We start from the raw sequence: 20,605 nt of genomic DNA on the forward strand, positions 1-20,605 counted from the left end.
CAACATTTTCGTTGTTGACGTGTTGAGTGACCTGTGAAGTTTTTACTTTTTCTATTTTATATAATTAATATACAGATGCAACAGGCAATTGACTTGAAACCGCTTACCTTGACCACTAGATCAGAAGGTCCCCCAGCAAATAAAAGTGTTGCTAGGATACTTACAGTGTCTTCGGATTTCTCCCATTCTCTGTAATATTCTGACTCTTTCTCACGCTGCTACATTTTCTGCAAATATATAAAACAAGCTTTTAGCTTGGATATATAAGATATATAATCTCATACTTTGTTACAATGCTCCAGAGTGGGCACTGCAAATTATTTAGAAGAAGAAGAAGAGATACTTTCCCTCAGTTTATACATGTCAGAAGGGCACATTGGGATTCATTGTTGCAAATATTCTACATGGAAGTCATTAACCTTTAGCTTACTAAATTTCTATGGACTTGTCCGTCTTTCAATTTGGGCAATACCATTTATTATCTTACGGGGTGTTTACCGAAAAATTACTCACTGAATAGGGAATAGTGCAGACCATGATTGGATGTGAAGGCTGATCTTGGTCTGCACTTGTCGCAAAGGCAGAACCACTTGCCGCCAGCAGGTTAAAGGTTAAGCAAATTCAGCCATCACAATTCATGGCATGACTTTTTGTAATTCTTAGAATTAATTAAGAACACCTCTTGTACACATGACAACATAATCAAAGTATATAATGCATTACATCTGATACATACCTACTTTGGTATTGGTATAGGTAAAGGTAACAGGCAGCTAAAACTGCAAATACGATCAGCGGCAAACAAACACCTAAACCAAGTGCTAGTATCAAAACAGTGTTTTCTGCAATTAAAAAATGTTGTTTGTAAAAGCATTACATACCTGCATTGATCTAAACATATGAAAAGACAATGATCCTAAAATTTAGTACATCCGTTTAAAATGATTTGACCTTGCAATAAAGAGCTTTGTGTCTAGCGGGTTCAAATCCCAGTATGATTTTCACGAGACCATGAATTGCTACTAGTAGTTAGCTTCTGCACTTGATGCTAAGCATTTAGAGGATAGTTGTGGAACCGAGCAGCCCGGTGTCAATATAATGCGAGTTATATTTTGACATTGTGCTCACAGCTACAGGTAGATACAATCGTTTGATTTACTGGTAACTGCTTAAAAAACGCTAAACGCACGCGCACGTGCACGAGCACACGTACATGTACGCACACATACATACACTCACACACAATGCGAACAACTAAGTTAGAAATGAAAACTGTTTCGAAATCTTTTTCAGTGAGTTGTCTTCATCAAACCGTATATATTAAAGAGTTGAAGAGCTTATAATTTTATTAATCAAATATCATTTCCATATAACTCAGTTTAATTATAACGTAATAAACTTTCACTGACCTTCTCCTCCACCGATTTTCCTAAAATGTAAAGACGTTAAAAACATGTTAATTATACACAAATTGTATCTGAATATACCGTACACTTACGTATAATTTAAAACTATTGCACTGACAATAAGCACCTAGGTTCACGCCTAAATATTGAAATACTGAATAACTTTCGTTTCCATTCCGCTCTGTAAAGTTCTGCTAAAATTCATTTTATTGTGTATCTATAACGAAGTCAGTTTTGATGACAACTTTTTGTTCGAGCCATATAGGAAGAGCTTATTCTTTGTTACAAGAAATTGACAAGAGTTATTTACAGACTTGTATGACTCGACCAAATGACATTCGTTTATCATATGTTTATATATGGACAAGCAAATATTTTTGTCATCTTCCATTGAAACTAGGAAGTCACTATATACCGCAGATTCGGATATAATAAAACCGAATGGATATCTACCCGAGATAGATATAACGTGAAATGAGGAAAATGATATAGGTAATCTATACAACATTTGCCTTATCTAGTATTTCTTTTTTCTATGTCACCAAATTCGCATACTTCAAATCTCTTATCCGTTACCCATTGATCTTTGGATTTGCAGATTTCTTTCATGAAATGGTTTGTTAAAGGCCAATGCATGTACCAATGTGACCTTTTATGTCTGAAATAATGTCCAACGGGACACATTGGTTTCTTGCCACCATTAAAGTTGGACACTCAACAGTCTGGTCAGTTTAACATTTGGGATTGAGAAAGTTCGATCATAACATTTTGGTGTGGAATAAGTAGTATGTAAGGAAATGAAACAAAGGAAAGTCCTCAAAATATCATGGTACATTTTGGAGATACTGCATCAGGAATTCTGAAGTGGATCCAACTCTAATCTGTATTGTGGCCGTTATTATGAACGATATGCTGTATTGCTTTACTACTAATATACTATAGCATAAATGTTTGTTTTTAATATCAGAAGAAACTGTTCTAAGGTTTCTAGCAAGTACTCGTGGCTAACTATCTTTTCCAAAAGGCGTTGGTGTACCAAAATCAGAACATATTCATAGGGGATTCATAAAACATTAATAGTTGCTCGAAATTAATTATAAAATGCTTCTTGAACTGCATTATTATGAAATGCATGTATGTGAATGAAGAAATGATACTGATAATTCGTCTAATAGATTTTATTTTAGGTAAATTTGAAATATTTTGTTTAGTTAACTCTATAGGAAGCTAACCTTAATATGAACTAATTTTCTAGGTTTAGCTTGGATTTTTTTCTGAAGACATTTTCCCTGTGTTGCATTAGGAGCTAAATAATTGAAATCATCAATAGAACTTTATGTTTGAATTAGATTAAGGCTCCTAAACTATTTCTAGTCCTATAACCGGCCTGTTACTATGATGTTATGACTAAAACACATTAACTACTTACCGGCATGATGGACGCCCATTTTCATATTTACATTCATAGCCTTCGGCGCACGGTTCTATTGCTGTATATGCATCACACACCCTTTTTGCCTCTGTATCAGATTTTCTAACTACAAAAGAAATAACTTACTAATAGGATTAACTCAAAACTGTTCGTCATGAAAACCCATAATAGCTTTCTAGAACTATTCATGGAATAACTTGTATTGTGCCTAAAATAAATATTTGATAAAACAATTTTGTAGAACAACAATAATTTATATTGAAAACCGCATTTCGAGCACTATTAAGACGACTAATTGTTCTGAAAATCACCTTGACGGTAGTTATTCATCCCCCATCAAAGAAACTACAAGTAATAAGACGCTCTTAAAATAGCACTCCATGTATAACTCGTACCAAAACCCTATACTAACAACCAATGTATTGACTACGTGATCGAGGCGCTAACTGGTATTTCCGTAAAGTGTGAGTCACCCTTTAACTAACAATCAAGGACAAAATCAACAGGAAATGTCGGTAATTGAACGTACAATAAACCGTGCATTTACCATACCTGCCGTAAATGCGACGTATACGGTGGACACGGTGTGCAATAAAAATAAAGAAATGAGATAATTTCAAGAAACCAGATCTGTTCGACAGAGGACGATACGGATGTTATTTTGTTATACTGGTATATGAGTTTACACTGAAGTCGCTCGGATACTACTGAGAATTGTATGATATTACCCTAAATTTAAAAAACAATGATCGCCAAATTTATCCGTTCTATGCGCAAACTAGTTTTATGGAGCGGTGTGCGATAGAGCACGGATACCTATACAGATACGTCAGCGTTTAATACTGTCGCCGCAAGGGCTCGAAATCCGGCAGATACACATACGATAAGTACAATATTCCTCTTGTTCCGATCGGCCAATAACGCACGGTCAGTGCTCGGAGGGACAGAACATGGCTTTGAGTAGAGTGCTATCCCAATTTGATTCGAAGTACCCTATTTTGGACAAAAGTTGACCATAATATATTCATCCTTTTTATTTGTTTTATCAGTTTTTGTATAGCATACATTTATTCGATGCAAATTTTTCACCTCTAAACTTTTTCTGTGTTCAACGTCGTTTTTCAACAATATTTCAGAAAATTATTATACATATATCATATTGAAGGGGATATCCGCCATTTCACACATTTTATTAATTGATATTTCAATATGCCAATTCTTTTCCCATATTGCTTTTTAGAAGTGCATTATCCCTATTTATATGTATATTGTGATATTTTAATTATAACACTACTTTTAATGTTGTAACCAAAGAAAATTAAAATGATTCTTATAATTCAGCCATAAGAATACATATGCAGATATTTTGATAATAATTAAGTATTCAATTTGCTATCTATGTCAACAATATGAAAACCGTTGAGTCAAAGTTAATTTAAAGTGCTTTCCACAGTCTAATTAAATTTCGTTATAGAAAAAAATAATTCTACTTGTACGTGGTCAAATAATTCTGGTTTCAATAGTGAAACATTGATAATTGTTAAATTTGGCGTACTTTCAAAGATTTCAATGGTAAACTATTAACTGTCGTCGACGACACTTAGCAGTTATAAAAAAGCAAAGCTTCAATTTCACGTTCGAAAAATAGTTTTCGGTACTCCGAGGAAAATAAGCGGTTACAAAGTAACAAAATGGAATTTAAATAAAATAATTGCTATTCGCATAGTCTAAAACCATAAAGAAAAAATAGACAAATGATAAGATAGCTTGCGATTCCATGGAAAGTAGCTTTAAAGGACTTTATATGCAATTATCTTAATCATTATTAAGAATTTATTTTGCAAACTTTGTCATTTTAAGTATGCTTAAAATGGCATTGAGAAACTTCATTTTCCTATGTTTAATTTTATTTTTATTTGGTCATATGAATGACATTTTAGTCATTTCAACTGTATGTTGTCAAGCTAAATTCGACTCTTTGCGCTATTCAAAATGGGCCCTTTTAAGTAAATGGGGTTAACAGCTAAAACAGTAAAAAAATAATAAACGCTCCCCGTACCGGTGTCGACCGTGAATATTTCATACGAAAAAATTAGGCCACCTGAAGCCGTTCCATTCAAAAATAAAGCTTAGGTAATTCTAAACATTTAAATGATGACCCCGGTATCAAAATTCATAGTAGTTACCAAAAAAAAAACAGTCGAAGCTCAAAGGAGTCAATGTCGATGTCTTTTTTTTCGACTTAGAAAGTGAACCCGACGGACTTTGGTTGGTCCCCAAGTACATGTAGATCTACAAAACGGTTGGCCTTGACCCGACCCCTAACCATGACCTAAGAAAAAAATCAACCGCAAAAAATGAGGAAGTCTAAATTCCAAGATCCCCGAATAATGCACGTTTTTTAGATTTTCACTTTCACCATCTCATTTTTCAACTCTTAGACTACCAAATAAAATCATGGATTTTGTTCTAAAAAGCTTAAAATGATGAGCACACCCAGGCAAGATCTCGCAGGGGTTTCTCAGTCCATATGCAAAAAATGAAGGTCAGATTCGAACATTTTCCTCTCACCCAAGGGTCCGGGTGTCGGATATCGGGTATGTCCCAGATATCGAATTTTTGAAATCGAAATTAAAGTGTAAAAACCTGTACTTTTCTCGTATGGTTTTACATTTTTATCTAGATATTATTAAATACTACACAATAAAAGACATTCAGAACCCCCTGGTTGGGTCAGACCGGTCTCTAGAGGGGTTCGGACCCCGGGCCAGAAATCAATTTAAAAAATGTCATTACGACAAAAGTACTAAAGATATCTTAATAAAAATTACGTGTATTTGTAGAACTTTCCAAAAACTATTTCATAAAGGGATAGCACAAGGTATAAACTTGATCTTAAGGGTCGACCGGGCTCGATCATGGTTGCCAGGTCCAAACGTAAAAAGAAACACGTAAATATACCTTATGTATCTAAAAAATATTTTACAACAACTAAAGTAACACGCTTTGGTGTATATCTATTATTTCTATGGAAATAAATAGTTTCATGTAAGTTTTGTCCGTCTGTACGATCTGTAGAATTGCTATAGGGACCCTATAACTGTATTTTTGTTGCATTTTTTCAAAAATTTCATCTACTTCTTTTTATTATAAAAAGCGTTAGGAACAAGATATTAAATTGAAATTTCTTTAAATAGGTAGTTGGAACTTTCGTTTAAACGAATATGAAAATCAATTTTTCACAAACAGACACCCCGTCGGAAACATTTGCTGAGCTTTGGCATTTTTGGCTTGTAAAATATTAGTCGTAAAATAAGGAAAACGTGCTTATATAAACTATTTATTTTGCGTTAATTACTGCAAATAAAAAGTTAAAACTTATTTTCATAAAAAATATAATATCTGAAAGGTTGTAGCAAAAGAATATGATCGTCCGTCTGTACGTAATCTAGGAAAAAAGCTGTATGTACGGAAAAAATCGGTGTTTTTCATTTACTTCAAATTATTGTAGAATGTTCGAAACAAGATATTTTAATGAAAATTAAAATTGTCTAGAAAGATATGTAATTTGTATATATTTACCACCGACGGTTTTGTCGGGAGACCTTCTCAAAATGTACATTTGTTTTGTTGAAAATATGCATACTTCTTATATTAAGTTGAGGGATGGACCTTATCGGAAGAGTCATATCTTCATAACCTTATATCCGATTTTAATAAATGATACCTTGTTGCAAAGGGCAAGTCAGTAGCTAAAGGAAGCAAATTAGGTTCGAACACGTCGACTAGCGGTCAAGGTCTTAGGTCAAAGTCCGGTAATATTCTCAAATTATGAACTTTTCAAAGCAGTTAAGGCAGTCCAATGACCCCATTTGAGCAATTCTCACAACTCTCCTGTTCGGGCCAGCTCAGTCTTGGCCAGTACCCCATCGCATAAAACAAGTTTGGTCACATTCTGAGACCTGTCCTGAGCTCTGATGACATCAAATGGACTTGTAAGTAGTTCTAATGTAAACCTTAGACATCTACTAACATATCCATAGGTAGGTACCCGGGATGTAGAGACTCGAACAAAAGTCAAAATCTAGCATAGTGTCAATATCAACTGAAATTCCGTACTTCCATGACATCCATGGCCAACTCAGGTACTGGAACATCGTCTTACTTTGTAGCCAGGACCCATACCTAGTCGACAATGCATAAAACTGGTACATGTTTTGTCCAAACGGGATTCAACTGGGTCCAAAGCCTTCAAGGCTTGGTAAAACCCGTATTTTCTATGTTGGAGGCATACCTTGTAGCCATATATGACATGCCCTGACCTCTAGGGCTAACCTAGGTACTAAAACATGGTCTCAATCGATAAGGACTTACACTTATACAACCATGTAGGATATATGTATATTTCTTTGGCATAAAGGCTCGAATCCGGTCGAATATCTCGTAGTCATGGTCAAAACACGAAGCTGGAAGACAAAACGGTGTCCTTATTCGACTCTGCATACCTACACGACCATGTATGATACATGTACGAGGGTTGTCCTAAAATAACGTGACAAACTGCGTGTTTTGGAAACTGTATAAACTATATTAACGAAATTTTACCACCATATAACATAATATATATCATGGTCATAGGGGTTCGAACCGGGTTTAAAGCCTTTCAGACATGGTCAAAATTGACATATTTCCTAAATTTGAACACTTCTCGGTGACCATAAATGGCATGCCTTGACCCTTACGTGTATGTCAGATACTCAAATCTGATTTCATTCAATAGCCAGGACTCATACCTATATGACCATGTATGATATATGTATATTTCTTTGGCATAGGGGCTCGAACTCGGTCGATAACCCTTTAGGCATGGTCAAATATGTTAGAAGACCAAATAGTGTTCTTATACGACCCGCCCCGACCCCTAGTGCTATCTCGAACATGGTGTCAATCGATAGCCAGCCAGGATCCATAACTACACGTCAATGTATGATATGGGTATATGATTTGGTGATACAGGGTCGAACTTTATTGAAATTCTTTCCCACGTACAAAATAGGCAGACTTTCTAAGTTCGAACACTACCTTGTGACCTTGTACGACCTGCCCTGACCCCTCGGGCTACCCTAGGTACACAAACAGGGTCTCAATCTTTAGCTAGGACCTATGCCTACAAGACTATGTATGATACCTGTATATATCATGGTCATAGGGGTTCGAGCCGTGTCAACCCCTTTCAGACATGGTCAAAATTGTCGTATTTTGCAACTTTGAACACTTCGTCGCAGTGTTTTTCACGAGGTGAAAATGGACGTTGCACCCTAGAGGGAGCAGTTAATTATTATACGGCGACCTCTGTCGTAATAATGAGGATTGGTTCTTAGCTTCGTTTTATAACGTCAAATTTATTATGAGGACAATCTTATTTCGTTACAGTCATTATTATGAGGACGATTACATGTTTGATAATCAACATTTCATTGTGCGAATGATGTTCGTTTTTATCAGACACATAGATAAGATCTTATCTATGCCTCAGTTTTTCAAAGTACTGTTGATGTATCTAAATATAAACAATAATCTGAAAACAACAAAAATGTAACAAGAAATTGAATTTTGCAATTGTAAATAAAGACTAAATTTTAAATTAAAATATTTGCTTTTGAAGTTTTTTTGTTAATTTTAACTGAAACATTTTAATATTTCTTTTTAAAACACGTAGGGTCATTATTAAAAACGTATATTGTTATGTTCAAAAAAATGGGGAAAGCACTTATAAAAAGAACAGGGGAAAAAATAAATTGGCATATTGAAAATATCAATTTATAAAATGTGGTTTTTAAGAATTGAGGGTTTTGGCCACTTTTTTCAATTTTATTAGCCCCTTTTTTTAAAAAAACCCAAGGCCCAAATTCAAATTTTTCCCCAAAATTAAATTTTAAACCCGGACCTAAACGTTAATGTAAATTTAACAAATTTAAAACAAATTTTCTAGACTTTATGAACCCTAAGTAAAATATGATTAACACTTCCACCAAAATATTTGCCAAAATTGCAAGTGGCAGCAATGTGAAATGTCTGCAACTTGCAAAATTTTTGGCGAACGTTGGCAAACACAATTCAACCAATCAAAAGCCCTCCCTTTTTTCTGAAAAGGGCAGAAAATGGACAATGTCTCCCAATTGCAAACTTTTGGCAGTTATTTTTATTGATAAAATGAAAAGGTATTTAAACTTTTTTTGTTTAATAATACTTTTTTAGTTTTAAAATAATTTTAAAACTTGTATAGATGGTTTGAATAAAATATTGTTTGAAAAAAGAAGTTAACTGAAATAAAAAATCCTATTTTGTTATAACAAAAAACGGGGGGAGAAAAAATGATAAAGGTACTTGTTTTGTGGAAAAATTAAAACAAAGTTTTTTAAAATTTCAGGGGGTATTTAGATTTCACAAAGCAAGTTCCTTTATTCCTGGGGTTTAACCTTCCAGGTTAAAATTTATTGGGGCCAGGAAACCCCCTAATATTGGCCCCCTGTCAAAAAAAACTGGAGCGTATGTTGGACCATGATTTTTGCTATGACAGTGGTGTAAAAAGGGTACAGTGATAAGCAAATGTTTTCCCAATTTAAAAAAACTAAATAAAAAAACATTTGGAAAAAAGATTGAAAAATTTTGTGTAAACCAGCTTAAAAAACGAAATAAATTGGTCTCGGAAAAAAATCAAAAAACGGGAAAAGGGGGTAGAGTATCCCCCCGGAATACATGGAGGATAATTGCAGAAGAATTACAAAACAATTAAAAAAATTTTTATAAAACGAAGAGTGTTTGGTTAATGAATTGTGAACTTGGTCGCTGATTTTTTTTTCTGCAAGCTTTTTCAAATATAATAAGGAGTAAATACTTGTTCCCGTTTTTGTATTTTATTTAAATGTTGGGTTTTTCCCTTAAAGAAAAAACTGGAGTTGTTACTGGTTTTGGTTTTTTGGGGAAGGGTTTTTTTTCCAGTAAATTATGGGTGTGAAAAAAAAGTTTTATAAAAAAATTTTGAATCTTTTTTGAAAAAAAAATTTGATTTTGCCCAAAATTTTTTAATGAGGAAAGGCGGTTGAAGTTTAAATTGAATTTTTAAAAGAAAAAGTAAAATATTTTCCCCAAAATAAAACTTATACTTATTTAGATAATTTGCGGATATGGTTGATAAAAATATAACAAAACAAAACTTTCTAGTATAAAAATGCCCCAAACCCGAGCTGTAAAAAAACTTAAAAAAGGTATTTTTTCTTTAATTTATATGGTTTTAAAAAATACCAAAAGTAAAAAAAAAATTTAAAATTGGTATCAGTTCGTTTAAGCAAATTAAAGCAAAAAGGATATACACCAAACTGGAAAGAAAAAATATTTATAATTTATAAATTAAAAATACAAATCCAGAACGTACATTAAAGATTTAAAAAATGAATAAATTCAAGGTTCTTTTTTAAAACAAAAAATTTTCCCTATAAACAAGAATTTTTTAGAATAGAAAAGTTATTGACGGACTATAAAAAAAAACAAGCTTTAGTAAAAGGGAAAAGGTTACAATGAAAAATTTTTTTTGTTGGGTCCTTTGTAAATTTGAAAGAAATTTTTTTAAAATTTATTTTATAAAAAGGGCCCCCTAAAATTTATTTCTATAATGGAATAGAAAAAATAGTCAATTAATTATTCACTTAATTTAAATGCTGTGCTTACGAAAAAATTATAAATTTTGTGGGGGAGATAAGTACCGGTTTTTTTTATTACAGCAGGTGTCTTTGGTTGTTCAGCGCATTTGCATTTTTCCAGCTTTCCTATTTTGTAGCGTTGCTGGGCTGTTCCTTAGTAATTACCATTTTTACTAAAAGATAAAACTTGCGAAAGAAATTTTTTTAAAAGCAATCATCACAAAATAAAAAAACTTATACAAAAGACGGTTGGAAAAAGTAAAAATTTGAAAACAAAATTATTCAGGTTTTTTACAATCTTTAGAAAGCGGAAAAAAAAAATATTTAATGCCCTTTTGAAACGTTTGAAGGAAATTTTAAATTAACGGATCAAAAAATAAAAAAGAAGAAAAGCGTATTTAAATTTTTGTGGTTTTTTGAGATTTTTTTTCTATAAGTATTTTTATATATGATGGTTAATAGAAAGGTGAAGAAAGATTATGCCAAAATTATCTGCACTTTTGGGAAAAAAAAGATCCCGCCAAAAAACATAAAAATTCTTAAAAGAAGAAAAGTTATTAAATCAAAACTTGATCAAATGTTAGCAAGAATATAAAAAATTTTGCATTGATAAAATTCAAAATGTTATGATCCTTATTTTGTAAAAGAACTTTTTTGAAAAGGAACTGTGGTTTTTATTAATGAAGAAGAAAATGCTGTAACCCCGAGTACTAAAACCCCTGTTTTTAAAAAAAAAGGTTGTCCCCGACCAAATAATATTGAAACAACCCTAAAAATTTTGTAACGCTGTGTTTTAATGAAGAAAAAAAAATATAAAAAAATTATGGCTTCTAAAGACTTGGGGATTTAAATTTGGGTTAAAAACAATGTGCTGCAAAGGAGAAAACCGAGTAAAAAGTTTGGGTATCAAAAACATGGGAAAAAAATATAAATTTTTAAAAATTTTTTTCTTCTTAAAGATAATTTAAAACTTTATTTATTTTTTTTTTATTTTTTTTTAAATTTTTTTTTAATCCTTTTTTTCTTAACGAATTTTATTTTAAATTAATATATAGGGAAATTTAGAGTCACAAACAAAATTTTAAGAATTTTAAAATTAAAATTTCATATAGCAAGATCCAAAAAATCAATTATATTTTTCTATAAACAACTCTTATGAATCTTAATCTGAACTTAAACTTTTAAAAGGATAAAAAAAAGTGTTTTAAAAATAACTTTGCAAAAAAGGGTTAAAAAAGATACAATTTATAAACGTTATTTCAATCAAGGCTTTTTTAAAAAATTAATACAAATGAAATAAAAAAAAAATTTCTCAAGCTTTGATGAAAATAAATGAATTTGGTAATTTGGGTTTTGAAGGGGAAATGGGTGGAGAATAGAAATCAGTTTATGCTCTTTATAAAATAGATATAAGTATAGTCCATGGCTCTTCAGTTATTTAGAAACCCCCCCATTAAAAATCCAATGAAAAGGTTAAAATATAAAAAAAAGTGATAACGAATGTTTTAGATGGTGTATTTGCTTCAAATTTTCCCGTTTAAAAAATCCTCAAAAAAATTTCAAAATTAAAAAAATATAAAGATTTGTTTTTCTGGAAATTAAATTTCCCGTACATTAAATCAAAAAACCTAAATTGAAGTTTTAAATAAATATATTTAATTTATTTGGTTATAAAAAATGTATTTATCATTTTAAAATTTAAAAATATCAAAACGAAGAAACTGTGAATGTTTCAATTATAAAGATAAAATAAATGATAAAATATGATGATGACTGTAAGCCCCCCCGAAAGTAGTCCAAAATTATGTTTGGGTAAAAAAACTTAATAGTTTTTGTTTACAAAACCAAACATGCAAAAAAAAAAACTTCTGTAAAAGCTGTCTGCAAATTTTTTCAAATGAAAGATATTAATGAAAAATTTTTCCCAAAATTTTTTAGCTATTAGGTTTTTCCCAAGGTGTAAAAAAAGCCAAAAAAAGGGAAGTAAAGTACCCATTAAAAAATTTTCATAAAGTTTTAGCGACCTTTTTTAATTTTTTTTGATTTTGAATCATAATAAAAAAGTTTTAAAAGCTTTACCATCAACTGAAAACTTATTTACTGAAACCATATCAAAATCATATAGATTGGGTTAAGGTATAAAGTTTTTTGTTGTTTTGACGAAAAATATACTAAACCCCAACCCCGTTTTGAGGCCCCAAAGCAGTTCTAAGTTTTTGAAAAAATGCTTGGGAAGAGGAATATGTAAAGAAATATTTTGTGTTAACTTTTAACAAAGAACAAAAATTTCTAAAAAAAATGAAAGTGAAAAAAAAAAAAAACAAAAGTTTTGTCATATTTGTGAAAAAGAATTTTTTTAAAAAATTCAATCAAGTACGTGATCATGTCATATAACAGGAAAATTCGGGGAAGTGCTCATCAGAAGTATTTTTAATTTTAAATAACCTTTAAAAATTCCCGTTATTTTTCATAATTTAAGGGTTATGACGGTCATTTATTATGCAACAAATAGGGAAAATTTTAAAAAGAAATTTTGTTATTCCAACAATTGGAAAGATATAGGCATTTATGATTTCGCTTTGGTTTTTTTTTGTTCATTTCAATTTAGTTCAAACATTGGTAACCTGTAAAAAATATTCCGAATTTTTAAAATTTACTAAGAATTTGATGTGAAGCATTAAATTTTTTAAAAACAAAAAGGGGTTTTCCTTGTTTCATGGATTCATTTAAAAAATTTTAAAGGGAAACAGAATTACCCTTTTAAAAAAGGTTTTATTTAATTTTTAAATGAAACACTATCTATAATGAATCGACATGCTAAAAAAAAAATTTGGAAAAATTTTTAAAATAAAAACAATGGGAGAAAAAATTTTGATCTTATTAAAAATGACATTACTTTTAGTGATGTATTTGAAAATTTTAGGAAATTATGTTTAGAGTTACAAAAATTTGTCCCTTTTTTATTTTGTAGCCCTGGTTTAGCTTGGGGTGCAATGTTTAAAATGATGGGAAATTAGTTTGATTTAATAATGTATTGTTTTTTATCTTTTTATTGAAAAGGGGTGAGAGGGGAAAAAGTTATATTCAAACAGTATAGTAAAGCAAACATAAATATATGAAGATTAAATTCAAAAAAGAAAGAAATACATTTTGTACCCCGACGCCAAAAATTTTACGGTTGGGCTATGTGTAACCCTTTTCCCCTGGGAAAGGGGCGTAAATTAGCAGAAGTTTCCCCAAACCAATTAAAAGAAAATTTATAAAACGAAGAGTGTTTGTTAATGAATTGATGATATTTGGTCACTAAATTTAGTTGACATGCCTTTTCAAAATTAATAAAGGAGTAAAATACTTTTTAAACGTTATTGATAAATTTAGAAAAATGTTTGGGGTTTTCCCTTAAAGAATAAAACTGGAGAATCTTTTTACTAAAGCAAAAAAAAAATTTTTTTTTAGGGGACGTTTCCCCATAATTTAGGGGTAATGGGGAAAAAGAATTTTTAATAAAAAGTTAAATATTTTTGAAAAAAAAATAATTTTTTGTACCATACATTTAATGAGGAAAGGCTGTAAATAGAAAGTTTTAAATTTGAAGTTTAAAAAGAAAATGTAAAATTTTTTCAAAATAAAATTAACTTATTTAGAAAATTTGCGGATAGGGTTGAAAAATTTAAAACAAAAAAAAACCCTTCTGTATAAAAATGACACCAACCAAAAGCAAAAAAAATTAAATAAAGTACTGTTTTTTAAATTTTATGGTGATTTAAAAATACCAAAAAGTAAAACAAAATTTTAAAAAATTGGGGATCGGTTCGTTTAACCCTTTTAAAGCTTTTGAAAAAGGATATACCCCAAAACTGGACAGAGGAATATTTATTTTATAAAATTTAATAAACAAACCCCGAAGTACCTTTTAAAAGATTTAAATAATGAAAATTCAAGTTCATTTATGAACAAGAATTTTCCCTCACAAAAGAGTTTTTAAAATAGAAAAATTTTATTAGACGGATTAAAAGAAAAAACAACTTTGAAAAATGGAAAGGGTTTACAATGAAAATTTTTTAAATAGTTGGGACCATTTGTGAATGAAAGAAATTTAATTTAAAAATAAAATTTTATATAAATGGTCCAAAAAAAATTTTAATTTCTAAAAAGGGGAAAAAAACAATAGATAAATTAATTATTCACTTAAAAACTAGCTCGCTTTACAAAAAAATTTATAAATTTTGGGAGAGAATACCGGATTTAATTAAGCAGGGTTTTTGGGTTGTTCAGTGCTTTTCACTTGTTCCACTTTTCCTATTTTGTAGCATTTGCTGGGCTGTTCCATCATAATTCCCATTTTTCTAACGCCCAAAATTGACGACAAAAAATTTTTTTTAAAAAGCACATCTCCAAAAAAAACAACTTTTAAAAAAAGCACGGTTTGGGAAAAATAATAAAGAAGAAGGCAAGTTTCAGGATTTTTTTTACAAAACTTTTAGAAAGCGGGAAAGAAAAAAAAATTCAAGCCTTTGAAACGTATATGAAGGAAATTTAAACTTAACGGATACAAAAGTAAAAAAGAAGAAAGCTGTATTAAATTTTACGTCGTTTTTAGAATTTTTTTTCAAAAGTATTTAAAATTATAGTGGTTAATAAAAAGGGAATGAATATATGAAAAAATTATCTAGCACTTTAGGAGAAATAAAATCCAGAAAAAAATTAATTGAAAGTTTTAAAGAAAAAATGTTTTTAATAAAAACTGATCAAATAGTTAGCGATGAATATAAAAAATCATGCATTAAAAAATTACAAAATGTTTTAATCCTTATCTTCGAAAAAAGAACTTTATTTGTGGCCCTGGGTTTCTATTAATGAGAAAAAAAAGCTGTACCCTCGAGTACTAAAAAAACCTCGTTTTAAAAAGTTTTGGAGTCCCAACCCCAAAAAATTAAAAAAACCCTAAAAAAGTTTTGTAACCGCTGTATACAATGGAAAAAACTAAAAAGCAAATTTGCGCTTTAAAGGGCCTTGGTATTAATTTTGGGTTAAAAACAAATTTCTGCAAAGGAGAAAACGAAAAATGTGGAAATTTAAAAAAATGGGAAAAAAAAAAAATTTTTAAAATTTTTTATTTCTTCTTTAAAATAAATTTTAAAAATTTTTTTTTTATTATTTTTTTAAAAATTTTTTAACCTTTTTTGCTTAACGAAATTTTTTTCTAATATAATATTATGGAAATAGAGACTCAAAAAAATTTATAGAATTTGAAATTAAATTACATAAGACAAAATCAAAGAATCAAAAATTTTTTAAAAAATAAACAACTCTTTTGAAAAACTTAAACTGTTAAACTTTAAAAAGGGATAAAAATAAAAGTTTTTTTAAAAATAAATTTTGCAAAAATGGTAAAAATGATACAAAATAAAAAAGCTTATTTTCTCAAAGGCTTTAGAAATATTTACAAAAAATAAAAAAACTTTACATCGCTTTTGGAAATAATAATAGAATTGGTAATTGGTTTCGAAAGGGTCTGGAGAAAAGAGTCAGTTGATGCCCTTTTTTTATAAAAAAGATAAAGTTTCCATGGTGCCAAGTTTTTTAGAATTTCCAAAAAACCCTTTACAACTCAATGAAAGGATTAAAAAAATATAAAAAATGATGTAACAATGTTTTAGTGGTGTCTTTAGTTACAAATTTCCGTGAAAAAAATCCTCAAAAAATTTCAAATTAAAAAACATTAACGCTTGTTTCTGGAATTTAAAATTTTCCCGTTACATTAAAACAAATACCTAAAATTGAAGTTTTTTAAAAGAAAATTCATTTAATATTTTTTTAAGAAATAGATTTATCCCATTACATATCAAAATATCAATACAAAAACAAGTACATGTTGCTAATTCTAATGAAAAAATAAAAAATAAAATAAAGATGATGACTGTAAGCCCCCAAGAATGTACCAACTTATGTTTGGGATAAAAAACTTTAATAATTAATGTTTAAAAAAAACCCCCAAAAGAAACAAAAAAACATTGTAAAAGTTCTGCAAATTTTACAAATGAAAGAATAAAAATGAACAATTCCAAATTTTTTGCTATTAAGGTATCCAAGGTGTAAAAATGCAAAAGGGGAATAAATAAATTAAAAATTTTCATAAGTTTTAGCATTCCCCTTTGTTTTTGCTGATTTTGAATCAAAAAACTAAAAAATTTTAAATGCTTTTTCCCTCAATGAAACTTCATTTCTGAAACCTACAATATAAATTGGGTTACGGGTTAAAGTTTTTTTGTTGTTATGACGATAAATTATACTAACCCCCCCAATTTTTTGAGGCCCCAATCATTCAAAATTTATTTAAAAAATGTTGGGAAGAGAATATTGTAAAAAAAATATTTAGTGTTACTTTTTCAAAAACAAGAATGTCAAAAAAAAAATAAAGTGAATTTAAAAAAAAAAAGTTTTGTCATTTTTGTGAAAAGAATAATAAAAATTAAATCAAAGTACTGATCACTGTCTATAACGGGAAAAATTTCAGGGGAAAAGTGCTCCTCGAATGTAATATTAATTTAAACTAACCATAAAATTCCTGTTATTTTCTATTTAAGAGGTTAGGACGTCTCTTATTAGCAAAAATGGAAAATTTTAAAAAAAGAAAATTTAAATGTTTTCTAACAAATGGAAGATATTGGCATTTTGTTTTCCGTTGGTTTTTTATTGATTCATTTCAATTTATGCTAAATAGGGGATAACCTAGTAAAAAATTTTCCAGAATTTAAATTTTTTATCTAAAAGAATTTGATTGTGAAAAGCATTAATTTATAAAAAAAAAAAGGTGTTTACCCATATGATTACAGGATTCTTTTTAAAAAATTTTAAAGAAACAAAATTTCCTTCTAAAGAAGGTTTTTTTTAAATTTTAAAAATGAAACCCAATCTGTAATGAATACGAACTCAAAAAATTTCTAAAAAATTTAAAAAAAAAACAAGGGAATTCATGATCTATATTTAAAAAACTGAGTTTACTTTTAGCGAGTATTCGAAAAATTTAGAAAATTTTGTTTGAGTATAAAATTAGTCCTTTTCATTTTTTAGTAGCCCGGTTTAGCTTGGGAGCAAAAGTTAAAATGATGGAATTAATTAGATTTAATAACTGATATTTATAAAGTACTTTTTTGAAAAGGGACTGAGAGGGGGAAAAAAGTTTTTTCAAACAGATATAGAAAGCAAACAATAAAAAATTTTGAAAGTTATAATTCAAAAGAAGAAAACAAATACATTTGACCCCGACCCAATAATCTTTCGGTTGGGCTATGTGTAACCTTTCCCCCTGGAAACTTTAAATTTATATCCGAAAAACAATTTAAGAAATTAATTGCAAAAGGTAAAACTAACTTTATAGTTTGAATGTGTCTTGAATACCCAAAAGAATTACATACTGTACATAATGATTATCCTTTTAGCTCCTAAAAAAATTATTATACCAGATCAATGGCTTTTGATTATAGTAAAAATTTTAAAAAACAAAATTTTGAAATAGGAAAAAGTAATGTAAAAAAATTGGGTTCCAAACTTATGAAAAAACAAAATTATGTAGTTCTTTTTAAAATTTTGAACTATATACACATTGGGGTTAAAAGTAACAAAACTACACAAAATATTAACTTTTGATTCATCTCCTTGGTTAAAAAGTATATTGTTTTTAATACTCAAAAAGATCTAAAGCAAAAAATTCATTTAAAAAGGACTTTTTTGTTAATGAACAACTCTGTATTTGGTAAGACGTGGAGAATTTACGCAAGAGGATTAATATTAATTAACACAATGATGAAAATATTTTATTAAAAATACATAGCCAAACCTTCATTTGTTGTTCAACGATGTTTTAAAAAGAATTGTTTGGTATTCATAGAATAAAAGAAAGTTTTTTATTAAACAGACCTTGTTATGTTGGGAAAGTGCATTCTAGATTTATCAAAATATTTAATGTATGATTTTCATTATAATTACATTAGGAAAAGTACGAGGGTAATTGTAAATTACCCATTTACTGACACTGATTCATTATGTAAGAATAAAAAACCAAAGATGCATATGAGGATTTTTATAAGGACCAAAGATTTATTTGATAATAGTGATTACGATGTAATTCAAAATTTTTTCGACAATAATAAAAAAGTAATTGGAAAATTTAAAGATGAAGCTGCCGGCATTTCCCATTGTTGAATTTGTCGGATTAAGAAGTAAAATGTATTCTATTTATTAGAAAATGAAGTTAATGTTAAAAAATGTAAAGGGAAATTAAAACTTGTTGTTAAGAAAACAATAGTTCATAAAAATTATAAAGATATTTTGTTTAATTCCCCCCAAAGTAATCACACTTTTAAAGTTTTCGTTCTAAAAAACACAATTTTTCCCAGTTATTTATAAATAAAACATCTTTATCATGTTATGATGATAAAGATATATTCTTGAAAATGGTTTTGGTAATTAGCTTACTCTTAAATTAATTAAAATTTAAAATTTAAAATTTAAATTAAAACTTAAATTAAGAACCAAATTGTTAATAAAATTTTATAACTTTTAAAAGAATTAATATAAATAACATCATTTTTTTTAAAATTTCATTTGAAAATTAATAAAATGATTCTTTTTTCTGTTATTTTTTACATGATAACTTGAAGAATTAATTTTCTTTTTTTTTATTGTAATTTATTCCCTTTATCTAATTTAATTGATCAACAAAAATTTTTTTAGATGCAATTAAAATTAATTTTGTTCAAATTACCTTTTTTGAACAAAACCGGGATAGCTTTTTACAGTTTTCCATTGAAATAATCCACCTCGGTATCTTGGTATAACATGTTAAAAACAAGGGGTTTTTTTTTAAATTGTTTTCTTTTTTATTTACTTTTTCATTTTTTATTAAATATTCCCATTATTTTAAATTATTCCAGTAAATAAATGTCCTTATTATTAAAATAATTTATAATATTTTGTTTTTTGTTTTTTTATTAAATTTTTAGTTTTTATAAAAAAAATTCATAAAACGGTACTTTACTTGTAAATTTTATGAAAAATAAACAATAATACCCGCAAGCTACTTTTTTTGTTTGATATTGAACATTTTTGTATTTTTACATTTGGTATATCTTAATTACTTCTTGGCGGGGGAAGTCCAAATGGGTCAAAGTACAAAGTTTTAAAAAGAAAAAAAACCCAATGTTTCCCAGGCAACAAAGTGTCAAATTTAAAATTCCACATCACCCTTTATTTTAATTTTTAAAAAATTTTTTCTACTAAATACCCCCCAAAGTTTTTTAATTTTTTTTTGTTTTACCCATTTTTCCCAATTTCAAATTTAAATATGGTTTGTTTAAAATTTTTTTTTCTTTTTACTAAATTTTTTTTTTTTTTACTATAGGAATTCGTGAAATTCCCCTTTGTGAAAATCTTTTCCCCCCCTTTTCCCCCCCCCCCTTAAAAAGAGTAATCAAAGGTTTTTCCAGACTACCCCAACATACTAAAAACCACCGTTTGGTTTTTGTTTTTGGTTATTTAATCACTCCGACCTACTAATTGCTTTTTTTGTTTAGGTGTAAGATATGGTATTCATATTTTCTTATCATTAGCTACTGAAATCATCCTTTTTCCAAGATTTTACTAACCCAGTACTGGCCAATCCAGAAAGGGCTCCAATCCCTAGAGGGCTAATTTTTTTTGGAGCTTTTTGCTGCCATTGGAAGAATTTTTTTTCCCTAACAAACCAGCTAAAGCCCCTAAAAATCCACCATTTTACCTTGACGGGGGAATTTGGTTTTTTGAAATTGTAATTTCTAACCCCTTTTTATTTGCAACAGCTTTTTTAATTTGATTAATTTGTGTTTTTGTTAAAAAAAAAGGGAAGTTTCCATGTAATTGTTATGTTTTAATCTAAACGATGGGAATTTTATTTTTTTGTTTGGCAAAATTTTTTTTGTCCATCGGAAAGGAAAACTTTTTATTCAATAAAATTTGAGTATTTTATAATTTATTTTTTTTTTATTTTAATTTTTATTTTTTTTTTAAAACTGACAGTTCATTTAACA

At 28.9% G+C, this 20,605-nt stretch overlaps 1 protein-coding gene across 2 annotated transcripts in view; it reads right to left on the reverse strand.

Moving 5' to 3' along the window:
- Positions 1 to 20,605, reverse strand: part of LOC123547536 (protein dachsous-like) — a 128,843-nt gene that overhangs the window by 5,920 nt on the left and 102,318 nt on the right. Inside the window, exons 37-40 of one of the 2 annotated variants that reach the window (XM_053551794.1) lie at positions 2,836 to 2,944; positions 1,410 to 1,429; positions 737 to 842; positions 165 to 227 (exon numbers count right to left, since the gene is read on the reverse strand). In XM_053551794.1, the coding sequence (XP_053407769.1) occupies positions 165 to 227; positions 737 to 842; positions 1,410 to 1,429; positions 2,836 to 2,944 (298 nt within the window). Of the gene's footprint in view, positions 1 to 164; positions 228 to 736; positions 843 to 1,409; positions 1,430 to 2,831; positions 2,945 to 20,605 lie in introns of those variants that run through there. The other variant, XM_053551795.1, reaches the window with a different exon arrangement.

This window comes from Mercenaria mercenaria, chromosome 9, assembly GCF_021730395.1.
Source record: "Mercenaria mercenaria strain notata chromosome 9, MADL_Memer_1, whole genome shotgun sequence".
Classification (NCBI taxonomy): Eukaryota; Metazoa; Mollusca; class Bivalvia; order Venerida; family Veneridae; genus Mercenaria; species Mercenaria mercenaria.